The sequence below is a fragment of the Notamacropus eugenii genome, chromosome 2 (genome assembly GCF_028372415.1).
Source record: "Notamacropus eugenii isolate mMacEug1 chromosome 2, mMacEug1.pri_v2, whole genome shotgun sequence".
Classification (NCBI taxonomy): domain Eukaryota; kingdom Metazoa; phylum Chordata; class Mammalia; order Diprotodontia; family Macropodidae; genus Notamacropus; species Notamacropus eugenii.
In genome coordinates this window covers 378,621,717-378,642,014 of record NC_092873.1, presented here as the reverse complement: position 1 = coordinate 378,642,014, position 20,298 = coordinate 378,621,717, and the positions used below count along the sequence as shown (strand labels likewise).

The following is a 20,298-nucleotide window of genomic DNA, read 5'->3' as shown; positions in this document are numbered from 1 at the left end:
AGTTATGATATATGATTGTGATGAAATACTATTTTTCTATAAGAAATGGCAAGCAGGATGCTTTCAGAAAAACCTGGGAAGACATATATTAACTTATGTAAAGTGAAGGGAGCAGAACCAGGAGAACAACGTACATAGTAACAGCACTCTTGTAAGGATGATCAACCATGAAAAGCTTGACTACTCTGATCAAGACAATAATCCAAAACAATTCTGAAGAACTCATGATGAAGAAAGCTATCCACCTCCAGGGAGAGAAAATATAAACTATGAATGCAGATAGAAGCATACTTTTTTCCGCTTTCTTTATTTTCACTATTTTATTTGTGTTTTATTTCATAATGTGACTAATATGGAGATAATGTTTTGGATGATTTCATATGATATTTCATATCAATATCAAATTGTCTGCCTTCTCAAAGAGGGTAGAGGGACATGAAAAAGGAAGAGAATTTGGAAGTCAAATTTTTAAAAAATGAGTGTTAAAATTTTTATTTTAATAGGGAAATATTTGATAATTTTTTTTAATTTAAAGAATAAATAGAGAGGGTGTACATTCCTTGCAAGGACCATTGGGAATGCTTCCCCAGAGTGTGCCTGCTTATACCTTTATATGCTTATGATGTACTTATGTAAGGAAGTAAAGTAATTGGAGTGAGGCACTAATAAATCAATCAAGCATCCACTATGTGCCAGGTATGATGCTCTGTACTCATGATTACTGTCATTGTTATTGTCATTTTCAGTCATATCTGACTCTTTGTGACCCCACTGGGGGTTTTCTTGCAAAGATACTGGAGTAGTTTGCCGTTTCCTTCTCCAGCTCATTTTTCAGAGGAGGAAATTGAGGCAAACAGGGTTAAATGACTTGCCCAGGATCACACAGCAAGTATCTGAGGTCATATTTGACCTCAAGAAGATGAGTCTTCCTAACTCGCTCTGTGCACTGTGGTGCTGCCCAGGTATTGAGGCAGTATCTACCCTCAAGAAGCTTACATTGTATTAGATAATAGAATGTGTTTTGTAATACTAACATCTGGAGGAAACAAGAAAAGTTTCATGTAGAGGTAGATAGTACTTGGGATTAGCTTTGAAGGAAGTTAGGAATTCTCAGAGATGAAAGTGAAGGGATAATTCTTCCCAGGCATTAAGGGATAACCTTACAAAAACGTGGGAACAGGAAATAGAGAATGTTATGTACGGGGAAGAACAGAGCTCTGTTTGGCTAGAGAGCAGATGATGTGGAGGGGAGGAAGGTATGGTAAGTCTAAAAAGTTAGGCTGGAGCCAGATCATGGAGGATTTTAAATGAGAAACGCAGGAAGTTCTATTTTATCCTAGAGGCCATGAGGATCCATTGCATAGAGATGAACAGTGAACCCAAAGAAGATGTGATCACCACGAGCCCAGGACTGAACTTTGAAGGACCACTAGAGTTAGAGGACCAGAAATGTGTGATGATCCAGCAAAGGTGACTGAGAGGAGCAGCTCAACACATAGGACAGAGTAGAATCACAGAAATCCAGAAAGGAATCAATCTGTATTTTTAAGAGCTTACTAGGCACGGTCAGGAAGGATGATGATTAAGCCAGTAGGTAGATATGGAGAAGGGAATTCCAGTCTTGGGGGGAGTCAGAGAAAATGCCCCAAACTGAGAAATAGAGTTTTTTGTCTATGGAACATCATGAAGACCAGTCAGTCAACAAGTACTTATCAAATGTTTGCTGTATGCAAGGTATTATGCTAAGAACTGGGGATTTAAAGGATAACCAAAAACAGTCCATTAACAGGAGAGGCAATGTGAAAATAGCTAGGGACATGCAAGATATGTAAAGAGTAAACGAAAAATAAGGAGAAAGGGGAAGCACAGGAAGCTGGGGGGAATTAGGAGAGGCCTCCTATAGAAGGCAGGATTTGAGTTGTCTCGAAAGAAGCCAGAGAAGCAGAGTTGGAAGTGAGAAAGAACGTTCCGGGTATGGAGAATAGTCGATGCAAAGGCCCAGAGGTGAGAGATGGAGTCTCCTATTTGAGAAACAGCCAGTTGGCCAGTGTAATTTCGATCACAGGGTGTGTGGAGGGGAGTAAGGTCTAAGAAGGGGCAGCTAGGTGGCTGCATAATGCACAGGGTGCCAGGTCTGGAGTCAGGAAGACATCTTCCTGAGTTCAAATCCAGTTTTAGACATTTACTAGCGATGTGATCCTGGGCAAATCACTTAACCCTGTTTGCTTCAGTTTCCTCAACTATAAAATGAGCTGGAGAAGGAAATGGCAAACCACTCTAGCATCTTTGCCAAAAGAAAAAAAATAGGATCACAAGAGTAGGATACGACTGAAAAAAAAAATGACTCAACGTCTAAGAAGAGAAGAAAATAGAAAGAGCTTTAAATGCCAAACAGAGGACCTTATACTTTGTGCTGGAGGTAATAAGGAACCACTAGGTTTATTGAGTGGAGATGTGTATGTGTGTGTGAGACATGGTTAGACCTATGTTTTCAGAAATCATTTTGTCAGCTAGATGGAGGAAGGGTTGATGTGAGGAGAGATGAGCAAGGGAAGACCAACTAGAATATTTTCAATAGTCAAAGAGAAAGATGATGGGTCTGAACTAGGGTGGGAACTAGGTGAGTGTTAAAAAGGAAACATATAATAGATGTGAAGCAGAAGCAACAGAATTTAGCAACAGATTTGATATGTGAGAGAGAGATCATGGATGATATTTTGTGAGTCTGGGTGACTCTCAATGGTAATAAGAAAGTTCAGAAAAAGGAAGGGCTTTTGGGGGGGGGGGAGAAGAGATAATAAATTCTGATTTTTACACATTGAATTTGAGATGTTTCTGACAAATTTAGTTCAAAATGTCCCCAAAAGATAATTGATGCTATGGGATTGAAGGTAAGGAGAATAAGGAAGGAGACATAGACATAGATAATAGATACTTATGCAGATATAGATATATAGTCAATGATAATTCACATATTGGATATAATAGATATATATTGAGATAATAATTGAATCTGTGGGAGATGATGTGATCACCAAAAAACAGAATAACTACAGAGAGATAAGAGGTCCAAGAACAGATATTTGAGTGGCTGGGAGGTATGACATCAGTGAAAATCTCACAAAGGAGGCTGAGATGGAGTAGTCCAGAGAGACAGGAGAAGAACTAGGAGAAAACTTAAAGAAGAGAATGTATCCAAGTAGATGATGTCAAGTGTCAAATGCTTCAGGGATATCAAAAAGTATAAGGATTGACAAAAGGTCCATTGTATCTGTCAATTAAGAAATCACTGGTGGTATAGACAGTAAGCACTGGAGACATTTAGAGGAGGTTATCCTCCTTAAGCCCAGCACAGTGTAAGCATATTGAGAGCTAGGACTGTTTTTCATTTTGTCTTTGTATCTCCAGCACAGTGTCTAGACATGTGGGTCATATACCAGGTGCTCAATGCATTCTTGGTAAATTGAGTGGTCATTTAAGTTTCTGTCTCTCCAACCATACTGTAAGTTCCTACTGTAACCTCCAGACTTCAAGGCAAAGGAAATGGCCACAATGCCTTGCACATAGGAGATGTTTGATTGTTACTTGTTAAATTGGAACAGAGATTGGAAAAGTAGGTGTAGGGAGGAGTGCCTAACATAGATTGGTGAGTGTAACACCAAAGGGAGTAAGGTCCTCAGAGTCCCTAGATTGGAGAGGCATAAAGATTCATTTTATGTTACTGATTGCAATGTAAACAGTAACTCCTTGGAGAGGGCCCCTTGTGACTGTGTTTTTTCAATATTTTTCTTGTTCTTAATCTCTCCAAAGTGTCTGGGAAAGGTCTCAAGATTTGATCTGGGCCTTTGAAGGATGAGTAGGATATAATTGGGTAGAGAGAAAGTGAACAACATTCCAGGAACTAAAAGAGCCAGATCAAAGTCATGGGATTGGAGAAACATCTAGACCATTTGGGGAGTCGGCCAATGAGACTGGAATGGAGTTTGTCTGATAATTGCTGAAAAGTAATCTTCTGCTCTTACAATTTTCTAACAAAGCAAAATAATGTTAGGCCAGCCGTCCCAAAATAAGATAGGTCAGAGACCCTAAATCAGTGAGATCAGTGTGAGAAAAGTTTGTCAAAGAAGCAAGTTCCAAAAAGCCTTGGAGAAAGGATGAGAGGCGGGAAGTGGGGGCAGCAGTCAGTCAATTTCAACTCATTTCCTGTCAACCTGTTGCTGTATTAGATCACAACTACTGCCAAGATGCTAGACTCTTTGTAAGGGGACAGACTGATTCCAAACCAAGCTGAGGGATTTGGCAACAACTTTAACAAAAGTTTGCTTGTAGAAAAGGAACAACTGGTCGACTTGACTTGCTACCCTGAATGAAGAAAACAGACCTGACTCACATAGTACAGTTGTAACTAACCATTTTGGTGCCCAGTACAAGGGGCAAAGAAATGTTGCCCTTCAGGACAAGCAGCTTGAAAAACACCCTGAGCCAGTTTTTAAAAGATAAATTCATTCTAGCAGAGAGGCCTGTGGGAAAGAGACAGAGACCCTTGGACCATGGAAGCCACTTTGGGCAGTGTTGTGAACAGCCCCAGGTACGGAGATGTTCTACTGTGGTGAGGCTGCAAGTGGTGAGGAAAGTGGAGAAGAAGCCTAATATCTATTTTAACTAATTATTTTTCCTCCCTAGGTGCTAAGCTCAGTCATTTCTTTGCTGCTGAAAGGAGCCCAGCTGCCACCAGTGCTCTCTAAATTTTGGTGCCCCCAAGGCAAAGTCCCAATTGCACTATCCTAGTTGTAACTTTGCTTCTTTAGTATATAAGAGAAGGTAATATAATCTTAGAGTTTGGCAAACCTGTCAGAGATAGATGACTATTCAGCATTCTGTCCTTTTTGTTTTTATAGCCACTCCAGAAATAAGACTACTCCCAAATGTCAAATAATATATTTCAGATTTTTTTTCTTCCATGGTAGAAAAGGATTCTACCTTGAGTTGAATTTAGAGAAAATCTACAAAGGATGCAATGATCTTTCATTATTTATATCTACTTTTCAGTACCTTCCATAAGTCTGATTGGGAGTTTTTAGCTAGTATATGAGAGAACTCAGGATGAAGCAAAGGGAATTACGGAAATTCAGAATAGGAAGGAACTTTCATAAGTCACCCAGCCCAACCCACAGTCCCCTACCCAACATCCCCAACCACTCAGTGATGGGGAGAATTCTCTGTTCTATCTTTGGGCTGCTCTCTTTGTTTTGGGGAGGTTGTTGAAAGCAATCAGGATTAAGTGCCTTGCCCAAGGTCACCCAGCTAGTAAGTGTCTGAGGCCAGATTTGAACTTAGGTCCTCCTGACTCCAGGGCCAGTACTCTATTCACTACACTAAGTGTCCCTTAGGCTGCTCTCTTTGTTAAGAAGTTTTCCAGACACTGAGCAGATAACTCAGATCTCCTTAGCCAGCACTAACTTCCAATCTTGCATCTTCAACTGCCTATGGGAGATCTCAAACTAGATGTTCCAGAGATACCTTTAACTCAGCACATCCAAAACTGAACTTATTGTGCCCCCCAGACCATCTCCTCTTCTAATTTCCCAATTACTTTTGAGGTACTACTATCATCCCAGTTACCTGGTCTCAGAATCTTAGGTCTCATCCTTGACTCCTTACTCTCTCTTTCACTATCCCTACTCCTGATATCCAATCAGTTGTCAAGCCCTGTCACTTTCCACCTCCTTAGCATCTCTCCTATGCACCCCCTATGCATCACCTGATACTGCCACTACCTTGACCCAGGCCCTCATTACCTCATACCCAGACTATTGCAATAGCCTTTTGGTTGGTCTCCCTGCTCCAAGTCTCTCCCCATTCCAGTCTATCCTTTATTCTTCTGTCAAACTGATCTTCCTAAAGCACACATCTGACCATGATATCATGTTGGTAAACTACAGAAGTTCACTATCATCTCCAAGACAAATTATAAAATCCTCTGTTTGACTTTCAAAGCCCCTCACAACCTGAACCCCTAATATATTTCCAGTCTTCTTACATCTTTTTGTTTTTGTTTGTTCAGTCATGTCTGACTCTTTGTGACCCCATGCACCATAACATACCAGTACTGTCCAAAGATACCTTAATGGTTTGCCATTTCCTTCTTCAGTCAATTAAGGCAAACAGAGATTAAGTGACTTGCCCAAGGTCACATAGCTAGTAAGTGTTTGAGGCTGGATTTGAACTCAGGTCTTCCTGACTCCAAGCCCAACATTCTATCCCCTGAACTATCTAGCTTCCTTTTACATCTTACTCCCTTCAATATACTCTGCTGTCCAATGACACTGGCCTCTTTGCTGTTTCCCCAACACCTAGCACACTACTTGGCCCACAGTAGATATTTTCTAAGTGCATGTCAATTGATTGATGTATTATGCATTCATATGTATACTTAAGTTGTAGGTACTAAAATGAGAAACAAAAGAACTCAAAGATAAGACCAAGGACATCTTACTCCCTCTATCTAATTCCAAAACCCATGATATTGACCTCCTCACTGTTCCTCACACAGGATACTCCATCTCCCAACACTGTACATTTTCTCTGGCTGTCCTCTGTGCCTAGAATGCTTTCCCTCCTCTGTCTCCTGGTTTCCTCCAAGCCTAGCCTTCTGGAATAAGCCTTTCCCTAGCTTTCTTAATCTTTCTACCTTTCCTCAGTTAGTTAGCTCCAATTTAACATGTCTGTCTTCCTTCCTTCCTTCCTTCCTTCCTCCCTCCCTTCCTTCCTTCCTTCCTTCCTTCCTTCCTTCCTTCCTTCCTTCCTTCCTTCCTTCCTTCCTTCCTTTCTTCCTTTCTTCTTTCCCCCCAGTTCACTCTGAAGCTCATACATTCGATCACATTGGGTCCCTGTCCCAGCTCCACTTAAAGGCTATATTTTGGGCCTTCCTGGCTTTGAGTGAATTTAGAGTAAATGGCAATGGTAACTGTTTCTCTTTGGAGCAGCAACCCTGAGGGTCTTCCCATTCCCAGCTTGATTTTTTTGTTTTGTTTTGTTTTTAATTAAAGGGGCCAACCTTGAACTTACTTCTTAAAGAAGGGAGGACTGTTCCCTGAATGGGTATTACCTCACTTTAAGTGAGTACCTGAAAAGGCCTTAGCCTAAAAGGGCAAGGGTCTCCCATTGCATCCTGGGCCATCTTCAGTCATCCTGATGAATGTCTGGTCATTCTGGATCCAGATGGCTCAAGAGGAGAAAGTGAGGCTGGTGACCTTGCACAGCCCTTCCTCACTCTAAACAAAGTCAAGTGCAATACATGTTATAATTTCCCTGATGTCATGGTCCTCATCGAAAACAAAGGACAAACACAATCCTCACTTCTTAGCACAGAGCTGGAAACTTATAAGCTTATAAGCTTAATAAATGCTAGTTGATTGGTTGATTTCTACATGGGGATATATATTTAAAATCAAAGGATTTAGAGGTGGGAGGGATATTAAAAATATCTCATCCAGTCCCCTACTTTTAGAAATGGATTAACTGAGGTACAGGAGGAGGAAGGGGAAGAGAAATGACTTATTTGCCCAGTCACATAGATCAGTAATGGGTGGGTAGGTGGCACAGTGGATAGAGCACTGAGCTCGGAGTCAAGAATACTCATGTTTCTAAGTTCAAATCTAGCCTCAGACACTATGTGACCCTGGGCAAGTCATTTAATCCTGTGTGCCTCAATTTCCTCATCTGTGAGCTGAAGAAGAAAATTGCAAACCACTTAGTACCTGATTGAACACACCACATAGATCAGTAAATGGAGTAACCAGGTTTGATCAAAGGATTTTAGAGCTTGAAGGACCTTAGAGGTCACCAGATCCAATCCTCTCCTTTTATAGATGAGAAAACTCAGGCTTAGATAAGGCAAATAACTTTACCTGAGATCACAGAGCTAGAAAGTATCTTGACAGAGGATTTGAACTCAGGACTTCTTGAATCCAAGTCCAGGATTCTATCTACTGATAGATCATGCTGATTTTTCCACTGAAATATTTTCCATTTCCCCTTCCCATTCCATTGCCAGTATCACCATCTGATTCTGTTGTTCTACCCCCCAAACTGGATCACCAGACGCCATGTCTGAGAGGAGCTAAGCCACTAAGTTCTGCCCTCCCTGAAACCATACAGTTCCCCTTCACTGCGGCTATTTCTCTCCTGCCCCTAGGAATATGCCTTTCTCCTCCTCTTCCTCCTTTTCCCCATTACCACCACTGGGTGATACGCAGTTGACTTGGGTTTTATTGGCTAGTTTCCCTTCCCTTCCCTTCCCTTCCCTTCCCTTCCCTTCCCTTCCCTTCCCTTCCCTTCCCTTCCCTTCCCTTCCTTTCCCTTCCTTTCCCTTCCCTTCCCTCCCCTTCCCTTCCCTTCCCTTCCCTTCCCTTCCCGTCCTCTCCTGTCCTTTCCAAAACCTACTATACTCTGAAGTTCGGATGCCAATGGGCCCCTGTCTAAGGGCTCTTCTGGACCCTCCAGATTATCAATAGTAACTGTTGCTGTTTTCCTCCCAGCCTAATGTGTTTCTTTTTCTTTGCCTCATTAAAGGGGCCATGCCATGGCTACTTCCTAAACTGGCCGATTCAATGAATGGGCATTACCTCACCATAAGTGTTAGTGAGTACCTGCAAAGACCTTGGCCCCTTTGGCCAAGGTCTCCCAGCGCATCCTGGGTCATCTCCAGTCATCCTGATGAATATCTGGTCACTGGACTCAGATGGCTCTGGAGGAGAAATGAGGCTGGTGACCTGCACAGCCCTCCCTCACTCAAAACAAAGTCAAGTGCAAGTCATGTCATCATTTCTCTGATGAACATAACCACCATTTTGCTGAGAATTGTAATCAAATTACCACTACCCTTTCCTCTCAAAATATTATGTAATTGACTGCTTTCTTGTTCCACTCACAGTCTCAGTGACTTCCCATACCATGACTCCACATGGCCACCATCTCCTATATATCTCACCTATTCAAATGGATGCACACTCCTTCAGGGCTAGGTCATTCTTACTTTTGTGTACATGTATCCCCAACTCTTAGGAGTGCTTAGTACATAGCAAGCACTTAACAAATACCTCGCATTCTTTCATTCGAGGCCCTCACCATTTTTTCCTTGAGTTCCTATGACAACCTCCTAAGAAGTCACTCTGTCATTAGTGTCTCATCTTTAAACCAGTCCTACACACAGATGCTAGGACACTCTTCCTCACATGCCATTTCTATTATGTCTTCTTATTGCTCAAAAATTTGCAGTGGCCTCTTTTTTTATATATCCAATTCTCCATCGAAGAAGTAGCACAGCATGTATAGTGTCTAAAGTGTTGGACCTGGAGTCAAGAAAACCTATGTTCAGATCCTGCCTTGATGCTTCTTATCTGACCATAGGCAAGTATCTTTGTCTCCTGTAACTCAAGCAACTCTCTAAGACTCTAGGTTATAGATTGTTGGACTCTGTATCCATTAGATTGTGAGCTTCTTGGGGGCAGGAACTGTCTTTTTCACCTTTTTGTATCCCCCAGGGCTTAGCACCATGCCTAGCACACTTAGAAATTGCATAATAAATGTTTGTCGACTGACTGCCTGGGAAGAATTCTCATATTGATGAAAGCAGAGGTTCTTGACATACAGATGTAATTCTTCTTCTTAGTCTTCAAGATCCTTTTGTAAGCTCTTTCTCTTTTCTCCCAAACCCCACCATATTAACAATGTCATTTCTCAGAGCTTCTGCTTCAAACTATTCTATTTGTCAAACTCCAAATACCTTATAGATTTCTGTTTTGGTACCTTTCCATATTGGAACCCAATGGCGATACTGAGACACCAGGCAATCAGTCTACAAACGTTTCTTAAATAATCACTTTGCTCCATGCAGTGTGCTAAGCATTAGAATATAAAGACAGATCCTCAAGGAGCTTATGTTCTAATAGGGGAAATAACATGAAAATAACTAGGTACATATACGATCTATAAGAGGAGGTGGAAAGTAATTTCAGCAGGAAGGCACTAGCAGCTGGGTGTGGAGAGTGAGGTCTAAGAAAGAAAGTGGGATCTTAGTTGAGGCTGAAGAAGGGCAGGGATTCTAAGAGGTAGAAGGAAGGAGGGAAATCATTCCATGCATGAGGGATGTTAATATATTAAGATCCTGGCCAATGAGAGTCTGGTCCTAGGAGCATGAATGGGAGATTTTGGGATGAACTCACAAGAATGCATGGTGAGCTTGCTTCTGGAAGTCCATCACAGCCATGGAATGAAGAGGCCAAGCTCTCTACTTCAGAGCAAGTACAGTACTGGACTCAGAGTCAGGAATTCAAATACTGTCCCAGAGACTTACTAACTTGGTGACCTCTTAGCTAGTCACTTACCTTCTCACAGACTCAGTTTCCTTATCTTTAAGGTGAGGATAATAATACCTTCAATTTCACAACATACATAAAGAGCTTTTCAAACCTTGAAATGCTACATAAATGTTGTCCATTATTAGTAGCTAATATTATTCTGTAACTGTTCTTGTCCATTTACTGCGTGGTGTAAAAGGTCTTTTGGTTGGCTGCTGAGCCAGAACTGAGAGTGCACATAAAAGGTCCCAATAACAAAATTTGTTCTCCTTCCTTTGTGGTACTGAAGACATGTAAATGTCACTCTGGGGGAGAGGGACAGCTGAGAGGGTGAAGAGAAAAAGAGGATGCCTTTACCACCCTGTAAACAAAAAGGAAATGGTCATAGAATTCCTGAGTATCCTCTGAAGTGGAGAGAGGAGCCCCTCTATTCCACATTGTCACACACTTCCAGAAGCAAGCTCACTAAACATCCATGTAGGTCCCCTGCACATGCTCACAGGATTGCCTCCTGCTAGTCTCTTGCACTTCCCCACCCCATCCATTATAATAAGTATATGTGCTTAGTGACTCCCTCAATTTTAGTGGAAGTGTGTGATGATGTGGAGTGTGTGTGTGAGAGAGACAGACAGACAAAAGAGAGAAAGAGATGGGGGGGGAAGAGAAAGAGGTGGGAGAGAATATGGAATAGGCTGCTGGGTTGAAGAATTTTCCTTTTCATAGCTCTGGGGCTTCTTCTTCCTGTTTGTCCTTCATTCTTGAAGAGGACCATGACATCAGGAAGATGATGCCATAACATGCAAGTGAATTGGATTTAAGTAAGGCAGCGCTGTGCAGTCACCAGCCTCATTTTCTCCTTTAGAGTCAGCTGGGTCCAGTGGCCAGATATAGATCAGGATGACTGAAGATGGCCTTGATGTAGTGGGGACCTTGACCTCTTCAAGCTAAGGTCTTTCAAAATGTGTGGTAATTGAAGCTCCCTCCTCAGCCTCTATGACTAGTCTAGACGTTGAAATTTTCCATAATGGGGAAGATATGGTTGGTTACAGGGATATGGGGAAGTACACAGACCTTCTTTAATACAGAAACACCTTCTTTTGGTCCTTTATGGGACAATTTGGATAGCTCATGTAATCAGAGAAAATTCCATCTTTCTAATCCTGCCCAGATACTCCAATCAAATTTCCAAATACATTGGAAACAGAGTGAGAATTGAGAGCATTATCACCAGTTACACCCCTCCAGGGCCAGTTAGTTTTATGTAAAGAAGCATAGAATCAAATATTTTATTCAGAGCATGAAGGGGAAGAAAACAAAATTGGGAACAAGACCAGATGGGGTTCTCAAAACAATCCAGTCTCCTTGAAGAATTGTGGTCAGAACAGGTGAGAGGCAGAGGGGGGTAGAATTCATTCCATGATTATCTGGTTTCTATAACAATCTTATTTTAAATTCTAGCTTCAAAACTTCCAATTCCCTAAGTTTTGTGGAAAGTGAGGCAAGAAGCTGGGTTTCCTCCCTCTCCCAGCCATAGAAATCTCTCTTCTACCACTAAGACCTCTAAGGAAAGAGCACAGGGAGGGTGTCTTGGGAGTGAACCCTTTATCTCCCACTATTCCATTTAGTTATCCCACTCCTCTGATGCCTTCTTTTCCTCCATCTGATCCAGTCCAATGAGCATTTATTAAGCACCTACTATGTTCATGGCATAGTGGATAGAAAGTTAGAGTCAGGAAGACCTGATCTCAAATCCCACCTCTGACACATACTAGCTGTGAGTCACTTAATGTCTCAGTGTCCCAGGCAGTGCTTTAGGTCAGAAAAGGTGCTGATCTACATAAGCAGAGGGAATTTCTTCATGAGAGTGCCTCATACCAGCGAAATCACAGGTCCCAGTGCAAAATATATATGGCAATGTGCTATGTACCAGGGCTACAAAAGCAAAAGTAAAAAGTAGTTCCTGCTCTCAAAGAGTTTACATTCTACTGGAGGAATACAAAATATCATCAGATAACTATGTGGTACAGATAGGAACTAGACCTGTGATTTTATTTTTATAAGGAACTCCCAGATGAGGAACCTTCTTCTACCAATATTTTGTTGTTTTTCAGTCATGTCTAACTCTTTATCACCCCATTTTGGATTTTTGGGGTGTGTGTGTGTGTGTGTGTGTGTGTGTGTGTGTGTGTGTATGTGTGTGTGTGTGTGTGTGTGTGGTTCAGCAAAGATCATGGAGTGGTTTGCCATTTCCTTCCCCAGCTCATTTTATAGATGAGGAAACTGAGGTCAACATTTAATGATTTGCCCAAGGTCATACAGCTAATAAGTGTCTGAGGCCAGATTTGAATTCATGAAGATGAGTCTTCCAGATTCCAAGCCCAGTGCACTATCTACTATTCCACCTACCTGTCCTCCCTACCAATGTAGATTGGTCCTTTTCTGCCACTTATAGTGTTAGTTGCCTAGAACGTTGAATGTTTAAGTGATTTGCTCAAGGTTACAGTTAGTGTGTCAGCAGCAGGACTAGAACCCAGGCCTTCTTGACTCCAAGGTCAGACCTCTCTCTATCCACTATCATGAAGGGATTCCTATAGGAGATAGGGAGCTAAACTCTGAGGGGAGCTAAGACTTCCTAGAGACAGGAGTAATGAAATAATGAATTCTAGGTAACCTCGAACACACATACACACACACGCACACACCACACACCCCAGAATCTACCATCTTTTTCCAAAACTACTCAAGACTGACATCCTCCAGATAGTCTTGACCTTGCATGACTCAGACAACTCTGAGACAATTCTATGTCCATATAGTACTTAGTGTGCACTCTATTCATTTGAATTTGTTTATGCTTATTTGGTTTTTCCTTGGCATCATCATTAGACTGTCTCCTGTCTCCTATATCTAATCTGGCACCAAGGTTTATTGAGTTTTCCTCTATAAAATCACTGTAGTTCTCTCCTTCCTTTTCACTTTCCCACTGCCACCACTTCTTGGTTCCTGCCCACATAACCCCACATCTGGATTATGGCAAATACCTCCTGAGAAGTCAACCTGTCTCTAGCCTTTCCTTCTTTCAATCTATTCTAACCCTTGGCAGATTAATCTTCCAAAACCCTGCTTTTCTAATAACTTCTATAGTTACAGAGAGAAAGAGAGAGAGAGAGAGAGAGAGAGAGAGAGAGAGAGAGAGAGAGAGAGAGAGAGAGAAAAGCAGTGGTATCATCATCATCATATCATTATTTTTGCATATGAGGAAGCCAAAGTGAAGTGATTGGCCCAGGGTCCCCCAACTGGTAAATGAGAACATGCATTCGGGGCAGCTCTCCCAAGGCCAATATCAATACTCTTCCTGTGATAGTAGATTGCTCTTACTTAACAACTGGCAGTGGCTCCCCATTGTCTTTCTAATCAAATCCAGATTCCTCATTCTGGTGTTATCTAATATGGGTTGCATCTTCTCCAGTCACCTTTATCTCCGGTTATATAATAATACACATCATCCAAAGCAGATAGATCTCCTTCCCCTCTTTCATTCCCCACACACAAAGTGTTCATTTTTCATTGGAATTCCTTTCTCCTGCCCCATTTCTCCAGGTGGTCAAATGTTTCAAGCCCTATCTCAAGTTTCACCTTCCCCATAGAGCCTTCCCCAATACCATTGGCACATAAGGTCCTCTCCTCTTCCTGATCTTCTGTAATACTTTTTCTGAATACCTTTCATTTTAAAATTGGATGATAGCCTTTCTTCTCTTCTTCTTTCACATATATAAGTTGTGTTCCCATAATAAGAAAGTAAGGGTCTTAAGTGTAGTGAACCAGACCAGACAGACTTCTTTTGTGTCCATCAGGATGCCAAGAAGCATTGAGTACCAGATACTCAACAAATTCTTGGTAAATTGAGTGTTTGTGTGGATTTTTTTTACTAGATTATGAAATCTTCCAACTAGATTATGAACTCTTAGTGGACAAAGATAATATTCTGACTCCAATCCATGATCATGATTTTCATAAATAATAATAATAATTTTTGATTGTCTAAAAACACACACAATGCCTAGTGTAGTGGCTTTTATTCAACATATTACTTTGAATGATATCTTTTACTTTTGTCTTTGTAGCCCAGGTAGAAAGGAATGTGGTACAGCAGATAGAGAGTTGGCCTTGGACCCAGGAAGCCTTGGGTTCAAGTCCTACCTCCAGTACATACAAGCTGTGTGACCTTAGGCTTTATATTCAGGTACTCTATGTGACCCAATAAGACTACAGGTTGCAAAGAAAGTACCCACATTAATAGAGGGAGTTTCCTTATTTGAGTATTCCTTAAAGCAATGAAATCACAGTTCCAGCACCATCCCTATCCTATACCCAACTGATGCTTATTAAAAGCTTGGATGGATTGAATTCACAAATTGGCCAATGACTGGGAATGTGGGTGTTGAGGGGATGATGGAGAGCTATGCAGAAAACAGGAAGGAGTCAGTTCAATTTAACAAGCATTAGTTAATCTCTTACTACATGCCAGATACTAGAGAAACAAAGACAAAAATAAGCCAGTTCCTTCTCTCAAGGTGCTTACATTTCATTAGGGAAAAGCAATATGTACATAGAGAAATAGGTGTGAAATATATTCTCAGTAAGGACAAAGTAATTTCAAGAGAAGGGCACTTTCAACTTGTGGTTTCCTCAAATTAGCAATGACCGGTCTGTGTTACAGCTAGGGAATGGAACATTTTGAATTATACAAATGCCCTTCCCACTGAAGATCATTAATGGTTCCATGAAAAGATGATGTTAGGGGAAACAATGTTGGGGAGACAGTTGGTTCCCTTGGAACTTTGTTTACACATATGTAACTAGCAATGTGGCAATAGTAAAGAAAGTGACATGCAGGAAAGTTGATACCAGTTATCATCTTAGGAAAGCCAACAGTGAATCAGCTGGACTTTGTGGCATCTCAGTGAGGTTTGGTTATAACATACTAATGATTATTAATTAGTATAGCAGACTAATGATTATTAATTAGTATAATAGACTCATGACTATTAACATGGACCAGAACAAAGTTGTGCTGGTTATACTTGTCATCACAACTATTCCTGACTTGAGGGAGCCTGTATTAAACACTGAGTCAGAGCAGCCTCCCCTCCAGTGAAGCATAAAATTTATTTCTTGGGAATATGTAAAGTTTCCTCACAGAAATTGAAGGGTAGGGGAGTAAGGTTTTAAGTTTTTGTACTTTTGGACAGTTGTTTCCCTGTTCTCCAGTTGAGTGACTTATCAAACTATATAGTTTCAGATGGATCATCCATCTGCATTGAGCCTGTCTGTTTAGTAAGGGAAATTAAATTTTACTCTAAGATTTCATCAAAACATATCTTATCAATTTCAGGAGGAGAGTTATAATAGAGCATAAACATAATAGCATATTTCAAGACTGCAGACCTCAATACAAACACAGTCAGGGGTTGTATCCACTAGGCAGAAGGTATCTGGAGATAGCCCTGATCTGATACCATTAGGCCATTGACCTCAGCAGCAGAATCTCTGATTTTCTTGTCCTTCCTATGTTTGATGACCACCCTTGGTCCCTTGATTCACCATACTGTGTGTGTTCCTCTTGGCAGGTACCACGACCAACAGGATGTAACTAGTAACTTTCTGGGTGCAATGTGGCTTATCTCCATCACATTCCTTTCCATTGGGTATGGGGACATGGTTCCTCACACATACTGTGGAAAAGGTGTCTGTCTTCTTACTGGCATCATGGTGAGTATATATAATTTTTTTTCCTCCCAACTTCTCTATCATCAAAACTCTATGAACTCAAACTTCTTGTTCAGGCCACAACATTTTTCACACTACTCTTCTTGCTAAAAATTGATGGCACTCTTCTTTGGCTGCATATGTCAATCAGTAAACATTTATTATGCACCTACTACATGCCAGGCACCATATGTAGATTGTATAATTGGGTATGAAAAGTCAGGATTTTCTTCAGGTCATTTTTAGTTTCAGGCTTCTTTTTTTCCCCAAGGTTCAAAATCCCCATCCTTTATGAAAAGGGTTTCCTAGTCCATTAAAAGCCTGAGTCTTAAAGCCTTGAAGTGAAGCCTTGGCCTTTTTACTTTGGTTTGCAACTGGTCAAATGGAGAAAGCATTGATTGGAACTAATATCAGAAAATCTTGGTTTTGTGTCTTGGTTCTGCCATTTTCTCTCCATTGGACACTGAGCAACTAACGTAACTAACTCTTTGAGCTCTGGTGCCCTCATCTATGAGATGGGCACATGAGTATTTGTATGACCTACCTACCTCACAGGGTTGTTGTGAGGACTTAAGTCAGAAAGGACATGAAGTGATTTGTAAAGCTTCCATAGCTTTCTAGAGTGTGATAGCAAAGTCAGCAGTTATTATTGTTCTATCTTCATGTCTTTAGACAATTCAGTTCATTCGACAAGCATTTATTGGGTGCCTTCTGTGTGCTAGGCACTGAGGCTGCAAAGTCAAAAATGAAACAGTGCCTACCCTCAAGGAGGTTATATACTATTGGGAAGAAATGACATGTATCTGATAAGTATGTATCAAATATATGCAGAGTAAATACAATTATATTTCCTTAGAGGGAGAGCAGATAGAAGTGGAAGGATCAGGAAAGGCTTCATTCAGAAGGTGCCCACAGAGTTGAGTTTTGAATAAAGCTAGGGATGCTCTGAGATAGAGATGAGCAAAGAAGAGCATTCCGAGAAGCTCAGCAAGGCCCATTTGTAATGAGTGATGTGACTCCATTACGAGCGGACATGTGGCTCCCTCAATGTCTCCTTTCTCTGGCAGTGGGCGAAGGGATGATTTAAGAGGACAGAACCTACTCCATCACAGAACTTTAAGGCTAAGCAAGCCAGTGATTTTTCTTCAACGGTTTAAGAGCAATCTTTCTTAGACATAAAGAGCTGGACCAACTAACCATGAATTTCCTTCCATTTCTCTGAATGTTTAATGTATCTTTTTGGTAACTCAAAGGCAAATTCTCTCTCTGAGGTTTAAGTTAATTCCTCACCAACCCCACTGTTGTCTATAGTATCCCTCCCCTCCCCATTTTGCCATTAAGCATTTTCTAGGCCTTGTCTCATCTGACCTGAACCCAACCAGACTTTACCTGGATTTAGGGGAGCACGATGGTTGACTTTTCCAAGAGATTAACAGCCAAGTTCTCAAAGTAACAAATAGGAAGAAATCTGGGCAGTCAAAAGTATTCATGTTGTTGGGTACCGGACTAGTGACTGGTGTGAGGAAAAGGGAATAGGACATGATTCTGCTTTTTTCCAAGGATACCCGAATCTGAGTAAAAGTTTGGGTGGCCCTTCTTAGCAAGGAAGTTTCAACACAAAAGTTAATAGCAAATGACTTAGCACCGAGGCAGGGATCATGGCTAAGTGTGAGCCTTAGGAACTAACATCTCTGAGAGTTTAGCAGAAAGCTGCATGGCACAGGAACAACCTTCACCAACAAGTTAGGGGAAATTATTCTTAACCAAAGCCTGCAAAATTGTATGGAATGATGAAGACTCTCCTGAGTATCATCAAGACATCCCCTGGAAGATTAGCATTTCTGCCACAGAAACGTCATTTAGTCAATGTCAAGACACTCAATCAGGCCGAGTGATTTGGCAGCCATCTGATTGATGCACCAAGCTGTCAACCTTGCTGTTATTTTTAAACACCAGCCATTCTCTCTCCCAGCACTGAAATTCAACACATCCAGGAAACAACCCCTATACTGACCATTTCACGGGTTTCTTGACTATCTCTCATCTCCATGCTTCCTATCTGGAAAAGGTGAGTGGCATGGGCATGGATGACTCCTTCCTGATGACCTTGGCTCTGCCCCTTCCCTGTCTTGTGACCTGAAGCAAATCTGTTAACCTGGCCACGCCATTACCTCATTTGTTGACTAGCTAGACTAGGGTTTCTTTGAAAGGTGATTCCACCTCCCTGGGGGAATGGTGGTAACAAAAGAAAAAAAGCATAGATAATAAAGGATCCCCAGTTCCCCTTCATAATTAAAAATTCAGGGTGTCCTACGTCTCTTTCTTTGAGCAAAACTCCTCTGCCCACATATGTAACTTTGTTTTTTACAAAATTGTCAATATTTCTCTTTTTTTAACTTTTATTTTATATTTTTCAATTAATAAGTATTTATTTTCTCTTCCTTTCAGTTCCCTCCCCTCCACTGAGGGGGAAAAACCCCCACATACCTAGTAACAAGTATGCATATTCAAGCAAAACAAATTCCTGCTTTGGTCATGTCCAAAAATGCTACTCTCATTCTGCATCTTTATTGTCAGAATTTTCATCCAAATGTAAACTAGATGCCTCATTCTATAGTCTGCCACCATTGAGAAACCTTGGTGGTGTTTTTGTAACAAGAAACTTGCCTGCTCATGCGGAGTCATCCTTTCAAGGGTTTGAGTCCCCCCCTCCCCAAACCTGCTAATACTATGTATATCTCCTGATTATTATTTCGAGTGTACTTACTAATGGTAGGCCTTCCAGTTTGGTTACCATGGACACCATGAAGGCCGGGCCGGGCCTACTCACAATCGAAGAGGAAGGATTTGTGTATGCATGCTGTAAATAGTCTTAATCATTGTTTTCTTTCTGCCATCTCAGTAGCAGTGCAATTATCATCTATTAAGCAGGAGGTATAATTGTCTGAGCAACTTGACGTGACTGGCATAGAGCTGGTAGATCTGGAAGCCTTCACCCTCTCCCCCCCTACATCCCCAAAGCAGATAGGTCAAAGTACAGTGTTGGGGTTTTTTTTCAATGGAGGAAATTTTATCACAGACATTCTGATGCATTGAGGCAGTTAAATGTAGTATTAATATACAATATATAATAAGATAATAACAAATATATGTCATATATTTATTTTATACTTATGAAACACATAATAAACATGTAATATTTTACATTTATAAACTATTGATAATAAATGTGTGATACATTTGTTTTATACTTATAAAATATATAATAAGTATGTTATGTTAATATGTATCATATTAGAGAGAGAGGCAGTAAGGTGATACAGTGGATAGAGTGTTGACCCTGGAGTCAGAAAGACTCAGTACAAACCTGGCCTTAGACATGTTAGTGCTATTTGCCTCAGTTTCTTACTTTATAAGATAGGCATGATAATTGCACCTAATTCCTCCATCCTCTAGGGTTGTTATGAGGATAAATAAAAAAATTTTTGCAAAATGCTTTGCAAACCTTGGCACTATTACATTGAAAATCCAAAACAGAGAGGATACTGGGACTCTGAAGTGTGGTCTGTAGTGCTCTCTTTAGATTCTGAAGGCATGGCATACAACCTGGCCATTCTAGGCCCCTTCCATTGTGTCTTCATTACTGTGAGTCAGGTTCTCTGGGCCAGACTATATGGAGTATTAATGAATTATGGGGGGGCAGCTGGCAGAAATTGCTTTATCAAAGCCCATTAAAGACACTGAGGTCAATAAGAGCTTCATGAGATCAGTGTATTTATTTAGGCTTTAAGGTGAACCTCCGGAGGCAGGGAGTAATAAAAGGAATGACGAGGCAGTCCGTTCTGCAGGGTGGTTGGGAGGGGAGGTGGTGGTGGATAGAGAACAGAAAATTCAGCACGACATTTGGTGGGTTTCCATTTCAGAAGATCAACTTCTCTCCTGAAACACCCACACAGTTACCAAGGATCACTTAGTCTCAAACCAATGATGTTATTCTAGTTGTTAAGAGGAATCTGCTGAAACCAAGGGATCCAGCTGTAAACTCTCCTGGCCCCTCTGTTACATTTGTCACTTTCATTTATGTGTTATTTTCTTTTCTGTTTCTTTAGTGAAAGACACATCATCTTTATCCCCTCAGGATGGGTTGGGTTTTTTTGCCCCCCTCCCC

General features: G+C 41.0%; 1 protein-coding gene across 3 annotated transcripts in view; it reads left to right on the top strand.

Annotated features, from left to right (window-relative positions):
- The window catches only part of KCNN3 (potassium calcium-activated channel subfamily N member 3), a 282,492-nt gene that overhangs the window by 229,595 nt on the left and 32,599 nt on the right, over nt 1-20,298 (top strand). For all 3 annotated transcript variants that reach the window (XM_072647120.1, XM_072647121.1, XM_072647122.1), the window contains one exon: nt 15,992-16,133. In XM_072647120.1, the coding sequence (XP_072503221.1) occupies nt 15,992-16,133 (142 nt within the window). The remainder of the gene's footprint in view (nt 1-15,991; nt 16,134-20,298) is intronic.